This window comes from Hyla sarda, chromosome 2 (genome assembly GCF_029499605.1).
Source record: "Hyla sarda isolate aHylSar1 chromosome 2, aHylSar1.hap1, whole genome shotgun sequence".
NCBI classification, from domain to species: Eukaryota; Metazoa; Chordata; class Amphibia; order Anura; family Hylidae; genus Hyla; species Hyla sarda.
The window spans coordinates 336909666-336923723 of record NC_079190.1 but is presented as its reverse complement, the minus strand read 5'-3'; the positions used below and the strand labels follow the sequence as shown (position 1 = coordinate 336923723).

At 40.5% G+C, this 14058-nt stretch overlaps 1 protein-coding gene across 1 annotated transcript in view; it reads left to right on the top strand.

Annotated features, from left to right (window-relative positions):
- MFSD4A (major facilitator superfamily domain containing 4A) overlaps positions 1-606 on the top strand; it is a 99772-nt gene extending 99166 nt beyond the window's left edge. The window contains exon 10 of the mRNA XM_056560713.1: positions 414-606. Within this exon, the coding sequence (XP_056416688.1) occupies positions 414-469 (56 nt within the window). The 3' untranslated portion in view covers positions 470-606. The remainder of the gene's footprint in view (positions 1-413) is intronic.
- Positions 607-14058: the final 13452 nt, after the last annotated feature.

Below are 14058 nucleotides of genomic sequence, written 5' to 3'. Positions count from 1 at the left end.
CCACTGCCCATTTCACATGTCCCCCTGTCACATTACTCCCCCCCCCCCGGGTCTGACCAGAGAAGCCCCATGCAAAAATGACCCGCTGTGATGTTGACCTGACAAGTCTGTCTTCTGGCACAGACAAAGGGACATCATAAGGAAGAAGTATGTCACAGGAAATAGAGCTGAGCCTGCTCCATAAATGGCAATGCCAGCTGTGATATACAGCTGACAATCTTTGTCACATGCCTCGGTGGAGACAACGCCGCTGTATAGACTGTGTTGATTGGGGGAGGAATTATGTATATAGCTCATGAAAAAACTAATGCTGTCACCCAAAAAAAATTTTTTTTTAGGTGGTATAACTGGGTGTGGACATCTTTCTCATGTTGACATTTTTTGCTGGTAACAAATGTGGCTTCTTTCTGCAGGCTCGCCAGAAAAATCTCCAGAACCTGCCAATTATCCAGACCGGTATCAGCAATAAACAAAGCTTCTGCACAACGTTTTCCATTACTTTTGGTGAATTCTCTTAAGAGTGCTGCAAAAACCAAAGTGCCATCTCATTAAAAAAAAAGCAGATAAAATAAACAAAGCATATTGTAGTCTTATTTTATTCTCTTTTCCTAGTGTTTCCCATTTATGAGTCATGCATACAGAGCCTGTATAGAGACAATCTGCACATTGCCATATGATGCCGCTGTATGGCACCATATTATGGAAGTATTCTAACCTGGAAACAACGGGAGACATTTGACATCTAAGCCACCCAAGCAGCGTATTTGCTCAAGTCACACAGCTCAAAGTGTTTTTTTTGGTGCAAAAATGTGTGAAATGGGATGGAGGGAGCCAAGAAAGGGAGAGAGCGTGCCCTCCTCACATGCCACTCAAGGCCCAATGTGTGATGCCGTAAGTTGCAGAAATCTACATAGGGCACAACGGGCAGCCAGAGAGCCACTTAATAGATTTTTTTTTTTTTTTAAACTGTAGTCTTTATTAGTTTTTAACAAAGAGAAAAACAAACATGCACATAATAGTGGGGGAAACATACCCCATAACACTTAGATTAATAGAATTTTGTAATAAAATACAAGAAGTATTTGTGGAATGGAAGTGGAAGAAAGTAGACTGGTTCTCGGGTGGGGGCTTGTTTATTGTTGAAAAATGTCTAGTTTTTATTAGCATCATTATCAGGTAGATACAACTTTTTGCTTGCTATCTTTTTGGAGTCAGATTAAAATACTGCCTTATTTGTATTTTTTTTTTTAACGTTTGTCATGCTGGATAAATTGATATATTTTAAGTCGTAACAGAAGTGGGGGGTGGAAGTGTTTTATTTGACATTTTATTTTTGTAACTATGCTGTCGATCACTCACATAATACACTGCACTACCATTGTAGTGCAGTGTATTATGTCTGTCAGCATTATGGCTGTATAACGTTACTTATATGGAAACCCATCGACACCTGGCGATTGTCTAACCAGGCTGTTGATGGGGGGTCACAGATCCATTACACACTGCGGTCATGATTTGACGGTGGTGTGTAGGGTGTTAAACAGCTAGGAATGGTGATTTTCTTAGTACTTGTAAGTGTGGTGGCCCAGCTGACAGCCGAGCTCCCAAAATCACGGCACATTGCTAGGCTGTTGTAGAATAGCTGCCCCCAACCCGAAGGCCTGTAGGGCAGTTACTAAGGGGTTAAAGGGAACACATTACATTGGAAATACAGTCCAGTATGCAGTATACTATGAAGCATCTGAGGCTAACTAGATTGATACATATAGTTCATATTTTTTCTGGGCCAAGGAGTCACGTGGATGGTCCTACTTCAGCTCTCTCTACATGCACCAGTGTTTCCCAACCAGGGTGCCTCCAGGTGTTGCAAAACTACAACTCCAAGAATGCCTGGACAGCCGGCATGCTGGGGGTCATAGTTTTGCAACATCTGGAGGCACCCTGGTTGGGAAACACACTGTCAATTTTATGACCACCAACATGACGCCTTAGCCCAGAATGAGCAGAGATGTACATAAATAACTGAATTAAGTTATCCTGGAATTTTTCCAACAGAACAATATTTTGATCTGTTCAATGTTTCAAGCTCTAACATGATGCCTGGAGATTGTACTGTATTTTTCAGTGTGAGATTACTGAGGCTTGTACAATGATCTCACTAAGTAGGAACTTTCACATTTCCATGAACTAAATTTCAGGAAGGACTATATGCCCTTTCTCCAATTTCTCTAAATTTTACATTGTAAATTGAACCTCTGCCAGCTGCGCTCTTCTGACAAGCATTGCCAAGAGCACCATCAAGAGTTCCTTTAACACTAGCCCTTCCTATCCCATTAGTTTATATTAATGTATTTCTCCCTAACCCACAAATTGGTGACTTATCTAAGCATTCCTGTTCTTATTCACGGTTAGCTTTCATGTGATCATGTGTTATCTACAACTTACCAGGTAGCTGACAGTTTCAGTTGACCAATGCAAGTGCCAAGGTACTTTCTATTCATCTACAGATAGTAGTCATAATCTATAACAATTTCTCCTGGTATTCCCAATAATCCCTTGCATCTGCCCGGAAAATCAGAAGTTGCAGTAAGTAAACAGTGCATGATATAAAAAAAAGCTTAAGGAATGGAAAAGCAAACTTACCACAGTTAGGGCTCATTCACACTGCCGTAGGGCTTAGTTAGGTGGCACTCCAGTGGCAGTTCCGTCAAGATTAGCAGAGAAAAAAAAAATAGTGCAAGCACTTTTTTTTTCTTCTCCACTAAACTCCTGCAATATTAACGGATCACTGACAGACCCCATGCAAGTGAATGGGGTCCATCGGGACAGAGCGGTTGCAGTTTGCATCAGACCCGTTTCAGGCCAGTTCGGCTCATGGAAAAAAAAAAAAGCCAATTGGACCCTTAACGGGTCGTATGCAAACTGCTATCGCAGTGTGAACCTAGCCATTAGTTGGAAAATAGCAGTTTTTGAAATGAAAAAAAAAAAAAAAGAAGCAGAATAGACCAATGTGCTTCTAAGCGCAATTATCCTTATCAGAATAAAACATGTGCACGAAGGTAAAAGTTTGCTCACCTTTGTGTGTTATACTATGAGCACAACACCTTGGTTCCACAATCAGTAGTGTAACAGGAGTGCAGCCTGCACCGGTCCCGTGCTCAGACGGTCTGTAGAATGCAGAAGGTGGAGAAAAAAATCTCCTGGAAATGGTGTAGTCAACGGCACTGTCATCTGGATGCTCGGGAGCTGTTTAGCAAATAACCGTGAGGAAGCGGACTTGATATATAAAAAAAACAACAAATGATTTATTGGAGGCATACAAATGAACAATGCGTTTCGAGGGGCAGGACCCCCTCTTCGTCAGGTGCTCAACCAGTCAGGTCAGAGAACCTGACGAAGAGGGGGACCCGCTCCTCAAAACGCGTTGTTCATTTCTATGCCTCCAATAAATAGTGTTTTTTTTTTTTTATATATATCAAGTCCACTTCCTGATGGTTATTTGCATCCAGAGGAGAGCGCCGTTGACTACACCATTTCCAGGAGATTTTTTCTCCATACTTGGAAAATAAACACATCACATGTAACATTTGCGTAAAAATATTTATTAAAAAAAAAAAAGGAAAATGCAAAAACATATTTGCATTACTGGCTGCACATTAAACAACAAAGCAGATAAATACAATGTTTGGGTTTCGAGCTGATTATCACAGTTCCATATAATTCCCACCCCCTTTATTTCTGGGTATTACACCGGACAAAATATATGAAAGCCATAGCAAATTACTGAGATATTACTGTACTATAACAACCTATGTAGTAACCATCTTTAGGCCATAAGAATTCACTGCAAAAAAAATAAAAAATCTGAGCCATAAAGTGAATGTTTGCCCTGGAATTGAATAGGATCAAAGTACTATACTCCTTCATTTGTCATTTTAGCAGTATCAGCTAGAGATCTGCACTAGAAGGCGCCTAGGAGCTAAGTGCACACTGTTATTCATTTAATGCAATAATAAGTAGTAAGACAGCAATATAACAGTTTGCAGAAAGCTCCCATTCTCCCTCTAGTGGTGGCTTAAGGTATTCAATGTGTCACAACTATAAAAAAAAATAGATTAAGCAGCACAGAATTTAGGCCCTGAAATCTACATGATGATAAAAAAATGAACATTCACTTTAAACAGGCAATGCAGGAGATATTCCTTAGATGGAACCTAGGTTAAAAATATCAGTACAAGGGTACGTTCACACGAGCGGACCCACAGCGTATTTTACTCGGCAGATCCGCCGCTGAAGGACCCCTGCATGGTGGCTATACGTTATACGCCGCTACGAGCAGACACGCTGCGCATGCGTGGTGTACTCGCACACATTGCGGATGCTTTCCCCCTGCTCCATGAGCTAGGCCGATGGCTGCTGCGATGTGTGAGTATACTGCGCATGCTCGCTGCAACTCGCACATAGTAGTGTGTCTGCTCATAGCCACTCCGAGCAGGCACATGTAAAGCCACCATGCAGGGGTCCTTCAGCGGCGGATCTGCAGCGTAAAATACGCTGTGGGTCATCTCATGTAAACGTACCCTTAGGTTTGCTTTTCTGTATTTTCTTTGGTATCATTGCTGCCACATGTTTTAAAATACTATGTATAAAATATAAAGATCGGTGTAAATTTTATAGCACTTTAACATTTGTCTGAAAATATATATTTTTTTGTTAAATCTTCTTTAATAACACCCCCACCCCCTCCATTTTCTCCCACATTGAAATCCAACTCTAGTTACAAAAGACTTAGGAAAAAAAAGTAAAAGCATTTATAAAAGTACAGAATAAGCACCAATCGGTGGCTGGATAATCTGAAGAGAAATACCATTAAATGTTGGTCTGCCACAGGCCATTGAAATACATGACCTGACTGAAACAGCAAGACACGGTTATTAGCTGAAACACCACGATGAAAGGAAATAATGAAAGCCCTGATAGAGTATACTATGTATACGGTATTACACATACTGTCAATAGTGGCCTTTCTAGACCCCAAAAACAATGACGTGGATGTTGCTGTTGGGGTATTTTGTGCCTTGGGTAAGTATGCAGTTTATCCAGAGCAGTGTTTTCCAACCAGGGTGCCTCCAGCTGTTGCAAAACTACAAATCCCAGCCTTCCCAGGACAGCTAAAGGCTGCCCGGGCATGCTGGGAGTTGTAGTTTTGCAAAAGCTGGAGGCACCCTGGTTGGGAAACACTGATCCAGAAGCATAGACTGATGTGACTGGACTTTTAGTCATCAAAATCGACTGCAACATAGTGTATCGGATTGGCTTCACAGATAAAACTAAGAAAGGGTATATCCACGTGCAGCAATATTATTCCAGCAATGTGCACAACTTAGAGGGGAGCTGTCATCTCCATTTGCTGCTAAGAGCTGCAGACACAACTGAATAGCCGATATGGTATAAAACAAACTAATTTTCAGAGCGGATGGTGGTTGAAAAATGTATAAAACTGCCCTTTTGATTTCTCCGCCAAGTGTCAAGGAGGTGGAGTCAAGCTGCTTAAATGCCACAGGCTGGCATGCCTCCTCACTTTTGCCCTTGCCACTAAGGCCCTCAGTCAAGGAGATGCTGGGATGCGAGTGTGAACAAGGAGGCACAGCATGCCCTAACAGCTTTCCAACAGTGTTTGCAGCTATTAGGCTAGGTACACACACCATTTTTTAGGTGTATTTTATCTGTAAAATTGCAGAAAATGTGTTTCTGTATTTTTAACATCAAATGGAAGGTGTCACCTACATTTTTTCCCCTGGTTATATCCAAATACTAATAAAAATTTATTTTTTCTTCTGTTTCTATTAGCTATTTTTTTTTATTTCATTTTCTGATGAGCAATATTATAGGGGGCTGCCATCTTTCCTAACAGCATTTAGAGATATGCTTTATGCTAGGACCCATGGACATAGACGACAATGGAATAATAAGGATAAGGTTTAGAAAAGACAACCAACCAAAATTCTTAAATAATTAACATAAAAACATGATTTAAACATTAGGTAATTTCTGATTACACATTCCCCTTAAAGGGGTACTCCGCTGGAGAACATTTCTTTTTTGTTAATCAACTGGTGTCAGAAAGTTAAACAGATTTGTAAATGACTTCTATTAAAAAAAATCTTTATCCTTCCAGTATTTATTAGCTGCTATATACTACACAGAAAGTTATTTTCTTTTTGGATTTCTTTTTTCTTTCTGTCCACAGTGTTCTCTGCTGACACCTTTGTCTGTATCAGGAACTGTCCAGAACTGGAAAAAATCCCCATAGCAAACCTATGCTGCTCTGGACAGTTCCTGATACAGACAGGGGTGTCAGCAGAGAGCACTGTGGACAGAAAAAAAAAAATCCAAAAACAGAAGAACGTTCTCTGTAATCTACAGCCGCTAATAGGTACTGGAAGGATAAAGATTTCTTAATAGAAGTAATTTACAAATCTGTTTAAACTTTCTGGCACCAGAAAAATGTTTTGCACAGGAGTACCCCTTTAATGTGCTTCGTGTAAGTCTATGGGATAGTGGTTGACTATATACACAAGATTTAAAAAAGCAGATGTATTTTTTCCATCTGTGTAAACCGGTGACATGGGAACCACTTTTCTATAGACTTACATAGAGCACATTAGCGTTAAAAATAAGGAAGCAAATTTGCTGTAATTTTACAGATGCATTTTTTCTATGAAATACGCCTGAAAATACTAAATATGCTTAGCAGCAAATACAGCTGACATTTCTTTTTACAATCAGTCCCATAAATGTCCATGGGGTTGTTTTAGGAGCATATGCAGGTCCCATTAAGTTTTATGAAACAAATGTGCCACTGCTGAATAGAAGTTATTCACCGGGTCTATTCTTTGGTACCTGTAGTGGTCAGGAAACACTTTCTTATTCCTATGATACTGTAGGGTAGCTGGAGAACAACGCAACCAGAACTCAGGTCATGCAAATAAAAAGGAACTGTCTAGAGAAATTTGGGAATTTTGTTCACTTATCACATGGAAATCTGGAAATGTACCACCACCATTTTTGGTCAGAAGGACATCTCCATCTTTTCTTAGTACAGATAAACATCCCATAGGCATCAAGGTTTTGGCTGGGTTCACACCAAGTTTTTGCCATACTTTTTTCAATCAGTTTTTCTAAAGTAAACCGTATGGCAAAAAAACTGATGGAACTGTATGGGAAAAAGTAAATCATACGTGCGTATGTTTTTAAACCGTATACTTTTTTTTTTTGAAAGTGCATATGGTTCCATCCCTTTTTATAAAAAAATAAAAATAAAATAAGTTTTTGAAAATGTCCATTTTTAATGGGAGGGGTGTTGGGTGGGGACTTTAGGATGCAGATGTGCATGTGCAAAGTAAAAACCGTATATGGTTTCCTGTTTGGAACCGTATACATGTGCGTTTCCCATTGACGTCCATGTAAAAAAAAAAACTTATACGGTTGCAGTAAACCGGAGACAAACCCGTGGTCAAACACGGTTTTGAGTACGGGGAAAAAACATATTGCAAGCAAACCGCACACAACCGGATGCATACGGTTTTCCATTATTTGTCTATGTATATGGTTTTCAATACAATACCATACATCAATAATGAAAACATATACGGGAAACTTACTTGAAAAACATGGTGTGAACCCAGCCTTAACCTGTCAGACTTTACTAACACTTTTCATCTTTTTCTTAGTGTAAGGTTCATCAACAGTAAAACCCTGCCAGACACCAAACATTAAGATATACATTAAACATATTGTGGACATGCTCATGTAAAGTTGCCCAGAAATATTCTGTAGCTGTCGAGTAAACACTTGATTCCTCCTTAAAGGGGTTCTCCGATGCTTGCACATCTTTTCTCCTATCCAAAGGATAGGAGATAAGATGCCTGATCGCGGGAGTCCCGCCGCTGGGGACCCCCGAGATCATGCACGCGGCACCCCGTTTGTAATCAGTCCCTGGAGCGTGTTCGCTCCAGGACTGATTACAGGCGACCACCAGGCCGTCGGCGTGTGACATCACGCTCCGCCCCTCAATGGAAGCCGATGGGAGGGGGCGTGATAGCTGTCAAGCCCCCTCCCGTAGGCTTGCATTGAGGGGCGGTGCGAACACACTCCGGGGACTGATTACAAACTGGGTGCCGCGTGCATGATCCCGGGGGTCCCCAGCAGCGGGACTCCCGCGATCAGGCATCTTATCCCCTATCCTTTGGATAGGAGAAAAGATGTGTAAGCACTGGAGAACCCCTTTAACCCCTTATGTACATACACACTCAGAGTTTGCATGTGTATGGGGTTTCAAAGAGAAGAGTAGGCTGTAGCCATACATCCAATCCTTGTTTTCTGAGACACCATTTGTCATTGGAGGAATCACACCTAAGATAGATCATGGTCACTCACTATTAAATGGTAGCACAAAATATTTTGTTAGGTAGCTGCATTATACCGACACACATGTTGAGATTGGAAATCACTTTACTAGAAAACTAAATCACATAACAGCTCTCTTCTGCGTTTATGTTGTTGCTATGTATAACATTCTAAAGCTACATCTATCAGAATCCAACTAATAAGACTAAAATATGAAATCTACATTTCAAATTGTATAAAAGTGCTGAAAGTTTTCCGCTTGTAAACTTTTAGGGAGTTCTGAACAGACATGTCTCTTTATGTGTATAGCTCATAATGATTCCAGGCCTTTTCTTTAAAGACTGTTTACACATTACTTATCAATTTAGCGGATTAAAGCATATCAGAAATGTTTATGCCCCATAGGGAATCTTTTGTAATCTGGCATTAGTGCTTGGTTCTGAAGTTACACCTAGTGGCTGAAGTGGTAGTTATTAAGTATGGGTTTGGAAGGAATAAACTGAAGCAAGAACTGTCTGAATATGGCTTACCCCTCCCTATAGAGGAAACATGAACATTCTGCACACAATGTTCATGTGTATGGGGAGGTCAGAAGACATAACCAATTTGAGTAAACGGTGTACAGCGCTGAGTGTGCGCTGTATAAATAATTTACCACCATATTAAGATAACAGCATGCCTGCTCAGCTATATTGCAGCTGCTCCATGTGGCTGTACCATAAAAATAGCGCTGCCGGTACCAGCCCCCACGGGTCTGTATTGTAGCTGAGAACAAGGTTACATTTTGGCAAAATCACTGTTTATCTGTTAATGACTCAATAATAGCTGTGCATTTTTGCAGGTAAACAATTTTACAGGTAAAGAGCTGTCTCCTTTTCATATGGGTATATTCACACACACTATATGTGCTGCAGATTGTAGTATGTAGATTCTATTATTGATTCACCAGTATAAATCCACAGCATATACAGTACATATGAACATACCTTACTGATGAACACAACCACCTATAAGACACCTGAGCAACTTCAAAGCCTTGTATTTCATAAAGACCAAGGCAGGGCTGTGGTTTGTTAGTTTTGGCCGCAAGACGCAATATTGTCTGATGACATAAGTCATACGAATGACAGGTTTGACATAGTGCCAAAATGCTTTTTACATAAACTATGTTGACCTAATAATCATACCACTGTTACATTGCCAGTGCAGTTTGCATTACCCATAAGCCCTTTCACCTTATTACTGGCAACTTTGATAATAAGTATAAGAGAACTGCAAGTTGTGTGAGTGTACAATGGGCAAAGGTGAGCAAAATGGTGAAAATCAATTGAAGAAATTAGCTTTCTGTTCCCCATATTAAAATGTAATATATACCGTATATGTATATATATGTATATGTATATATATGTATATATATATATATATATATATATATATATATATATCTATCTATATCTATCTATCTCTCAAGCACGGCTTATTTCCTAATTATTTTTCTGGTGACACTGTTTTGTTGTTTAGGACTAGAGATGAGCGAACTTACAGTAAATTCGATTCGTCACGAACTTCTCGGCTCGGCAGTTGATGGCTTATCCTGCATAAATTAGTTCAGCTTTCAAGTGCTCCCGTGGGCTGGAAAAGGTGGATAAAGTCCTAGGAAAGAGTCTCCTAGGACTGTATCCACCTTTTCCAGCCCAAGGAGACTCTTTCCTAGGAATGTATCCACCTTTTCCAGCCCACCGGAGCACCTGAAAGCTGAACTCATTTATGCAGGATAAGTCATCAACTGCCGAGCCCAGAAGTTTGTGACGAATCGAATTTACTGTAAGTTCGCTCATCTCTATTTAGGACTCTGTATCAATAAAATACAAACTCAAGCCAGATTAACACACATGACAATGTATGGAAAACACAAAAGCAAGAATAGCAATAGTAAACTTCTGCTGAAAGATTTCCAGACTAAGGCCACTTTCATACAACCATTTCTTGCATCCATAATACATACATCTGTTTTGGTAGACTAGAATACAAAAAGTTATGTTAATCTATGTGGAAAATGGGCATATAAAAATGCACAACGAACATACACAAGTAGTTTTAAAACACAGCATGTGCTACTTTCAGCCATTTCACAGTTAAAAAAACACAGACACTAAAGTCTAGGGCAGTGGTCTTCAAACTGTGGCCCTCCAGATGTTGCAAAACTACAATTCCCAGCATGCCCGGACAGCCAAAGGCTGTCCGGGCATGCTGGGAATTGTAGTTTTGCAACATCTGGAGGGCCACAGTTTGAAGACCACTGGTCTAGGGAGAGGGATTAAAAAACAGATGCATTTGTATGTGTTCCGTAGTTGATCAATACTGCATTAGTATGCCATCAGTATTTCATCTGTATTGGATTCATTTTTCAATTTCCTGGCTAGAAGACATCCTATTAGTATAGAAATGCAGTTAAAATAATGAAGGTATACTGATGAAATACTGATGACATACATATGGGATATCATGCATTATACATCCCTACTTAGAATTTGCATTATAGATGTACAACAATACTGTATACTCGGGCAAAAATCCAGAGAAAGGGACGTGTATGAGGTTGTGATTAGAGATGAGCGAACTTACAGTAAATTCGATTCGTCACAAACTTCTCGGCTCGGCAGTTGATGCCTTTTCCTGCATAAATTAGTTCACCCTTCAGGTGCTCCGGTGGGCTGGAAAAGGTGGATACAGTCCTAGGAAAGAGTCTCCTAGGACTGTATCCACCTTTTCCAGCCCACGGGAGCACCTGAAAGCTGAACTCATTTATGCAGGATAAGCCATCAACTGCCGAGCCGAGAAGTTTGTGACGAATCGAATTTACTGTAAGTTTGCTCATCTCTAGTTGTGATCCTAACTGAACTGTAATATACTGCAAGTTCCACCTGCTGCAAGGGGTTACCACCAAGACATGTCTATTGTCTCCTATCTGCTTACTCAAAATCCTAGCCTATAAAGTGATTGGATAGTAATTTCCCACGGTACAGATTTCTGAACTATTTAATGATAGAAAATATTCTAACGTATAGGAGATTTTGGGTACTGGATGTGGAATGCGGCATAAGGCTGTATTCTAGCGCACATCATTTATCCTGAGAATAATGTTGTTGCAAACACTAGATAAATATTAGTGACATCTTCTTGTTAAAAGACAACAGTCTGCCAGCGCTCAACCACTGACCATTATTACAGTTTGCAGCAGACTGCTGAAAGCCCTATAGGGAGTGGAACCATCTTGCATGACCAAGAAAAGCATTGTTTAAAAGGGGTACTCGGGTGAAAAACTATTTTTTTTTTTTTTTTAAATCAACTGGTGCCAGAAAAGTTAAACAGATTTGTAAATTACTTCTATTTAAAAATCTTTACCCTTCCAGTACTTAGCTGCTGCATGCTCCAGAGGAAGCTCATTACTTTTTAAATTTCTTTTCTGTCTGATCACAGTGCTCTCTGCCGACACCTGTCTGACTCAGGAACTGTCAAGAGCAGGATAGGTTTGCTATGGGGATTCTGGACAGTTCCTGATATGGACAGAGGTGTCAGCAAAGAGCACAGTGGTCAGACTGGAGAGAACTACACATTTTCCTCTGTAGTATACAGCAGCTGATAAGTACTGGAAGGGTCAAGATTTTTAAATAGAAGTCATTCACAAATCTGTTTAACCTACTGGCACCAGTTGATAAAAAAAAAAAGAAAGTATTTCACCAGAGTACTCATTTAATGTCCCCAGCGCCACTTTATAGAGTGTCCAGGAGGTGTGCTCTTGTTTAGTGCTCAGAATTCCCAGTACTGAGAGTGTTCTGGGGGCCCCAGCTATGACTATAACAATACAGGGAGCTCTATGGACAAAAGAATACACAAAGGTGCACAGAGCCTGGGGTGTTCTATATATCACAGCACTAACAATGTGAGGGTGGAAGTGGTCCCCCCTGCAGGCTTCAGTGAAGTCATGCCTGCTGGGAAACGACCACTTTTTCCTGCTGGGAGATTGCACTATGTGAGCAAGAATAAAAAGGTATGACACAGAGCTTTTTAAAAGTCTGAATTTTTTTTTTTAAGGGTGGAAGAGGTGGTAGGAGTAGTTAGGGAACATAGCCTGAGTTAGTTTAGAAAAGTTTATTTGGTGACTGGTACTTTTTAATGTCTATTCAGAAGACTGAACCTACTAGAAGAACAGAACTAGGACCATGAGATATTAAACCCTTAACGACTATGGACGTATATTTAGGTCCGTGGCCGGCTCCCGCAGTGATCGTGTGTCATATCGGGCCGGGAGCCGGGGCTAATAGCACGCGTCAGCGATTGCGGTGCCACGCGCTATTAACCCTTTAGATGCCACATCTAAAACGAAAGTAAAACCTTCCCGGCTGCTCAGTGGGACTGATCAGGACCACCACAGTGAAAATGCGGTATCCCGATCAGCTAGGACGCGAGCGGAGGGTCACTCACCTTCCTCCGGCGCGGGGGATCGGTGACCGATTGCTCCAAGCCTGAGATTCAGGCTTGAGCAATCGACCGCCGATAACACTGATCAATAAAAAGCTATGGCTTTGCAGTGAACAATGCTGGCAATTAGTGTATGCAATGTTATAGGCCCCTAAAAAAAAAGGAAAAGGAAAAAATTTAAGTTAATGTGATTTAACCCTTTCCCTAATAAAAGTCCAAATCACCCCCCTTTTACCATTTAAAAAAATAAAAATAAATATAAACATATGTGGTATCGCTGCGTGCGTAAATGTCCGAACTATAAAAACATTAATTAAACCACAGGGTCAATGGCGTATGCGCCAAAAAATCCCAAAGTCCAAAATAGCGTATTTTTGGTAACTTTTTATATAATGAAAAAATTTATAAAAAGCGATCAAAAATTCATGTCTATACAAAAATGGTACTGATAAAAACTTCAGATCACGGCGCAAAGAATGAGCCCTCATACCGCTCCATATGCAGTTTTAAACGTATACATTTTCCTGCATGTAGTTATGATTTTTTCCAGAAGTACGACAAAATCAAACCTATATAAGTAGGGTATCATTTTAACCGTATGGACCTACAGAATAAAGATAAGGTGTCATTTTTACCAAAAAATTTACTGCGTAGAGACGGAAGCCCCCAAAAGGTACACAATGGCGTTTTTTTCTTCAATTTCGTCGCACAATGATTTTTTTTCCCATTTCGCCGTAGATTTTTGTGTAAAATGAGTGATGTCACTGCAAAGTAGAATTGGTGGCGGAAAAAATAAGCCATCATATGGATTTATAGGTGCAAAATTGAAAGGATTATGATTTTTAAAAGGTTAGGAGGAAAAAACGAAAGTGCAAAAACCGAAAAACCTGTGGTCCTTAAGGGGTTAAAGGAAAACGGTCAGCCATTTCACCCACACTAAACCCAATATACTAGGCGATAGTGCATACCGTATTCATTTTCTTCAACTCCACGTCCTAAAGACGTGGAGTCACATGCCCCCGGAGCGCAGCGCTCAGTCTGTAGAGCGCATGCACCTGAAGTTTGTACGCAGCTCTCACGTCCTGATGATGTGAGAGCTGTGTGACCGGAGAGCGCTCTGCGCAGTAACAGCGCATGCGCCGGGCCCTCGCTACTCCTGACTTCTGT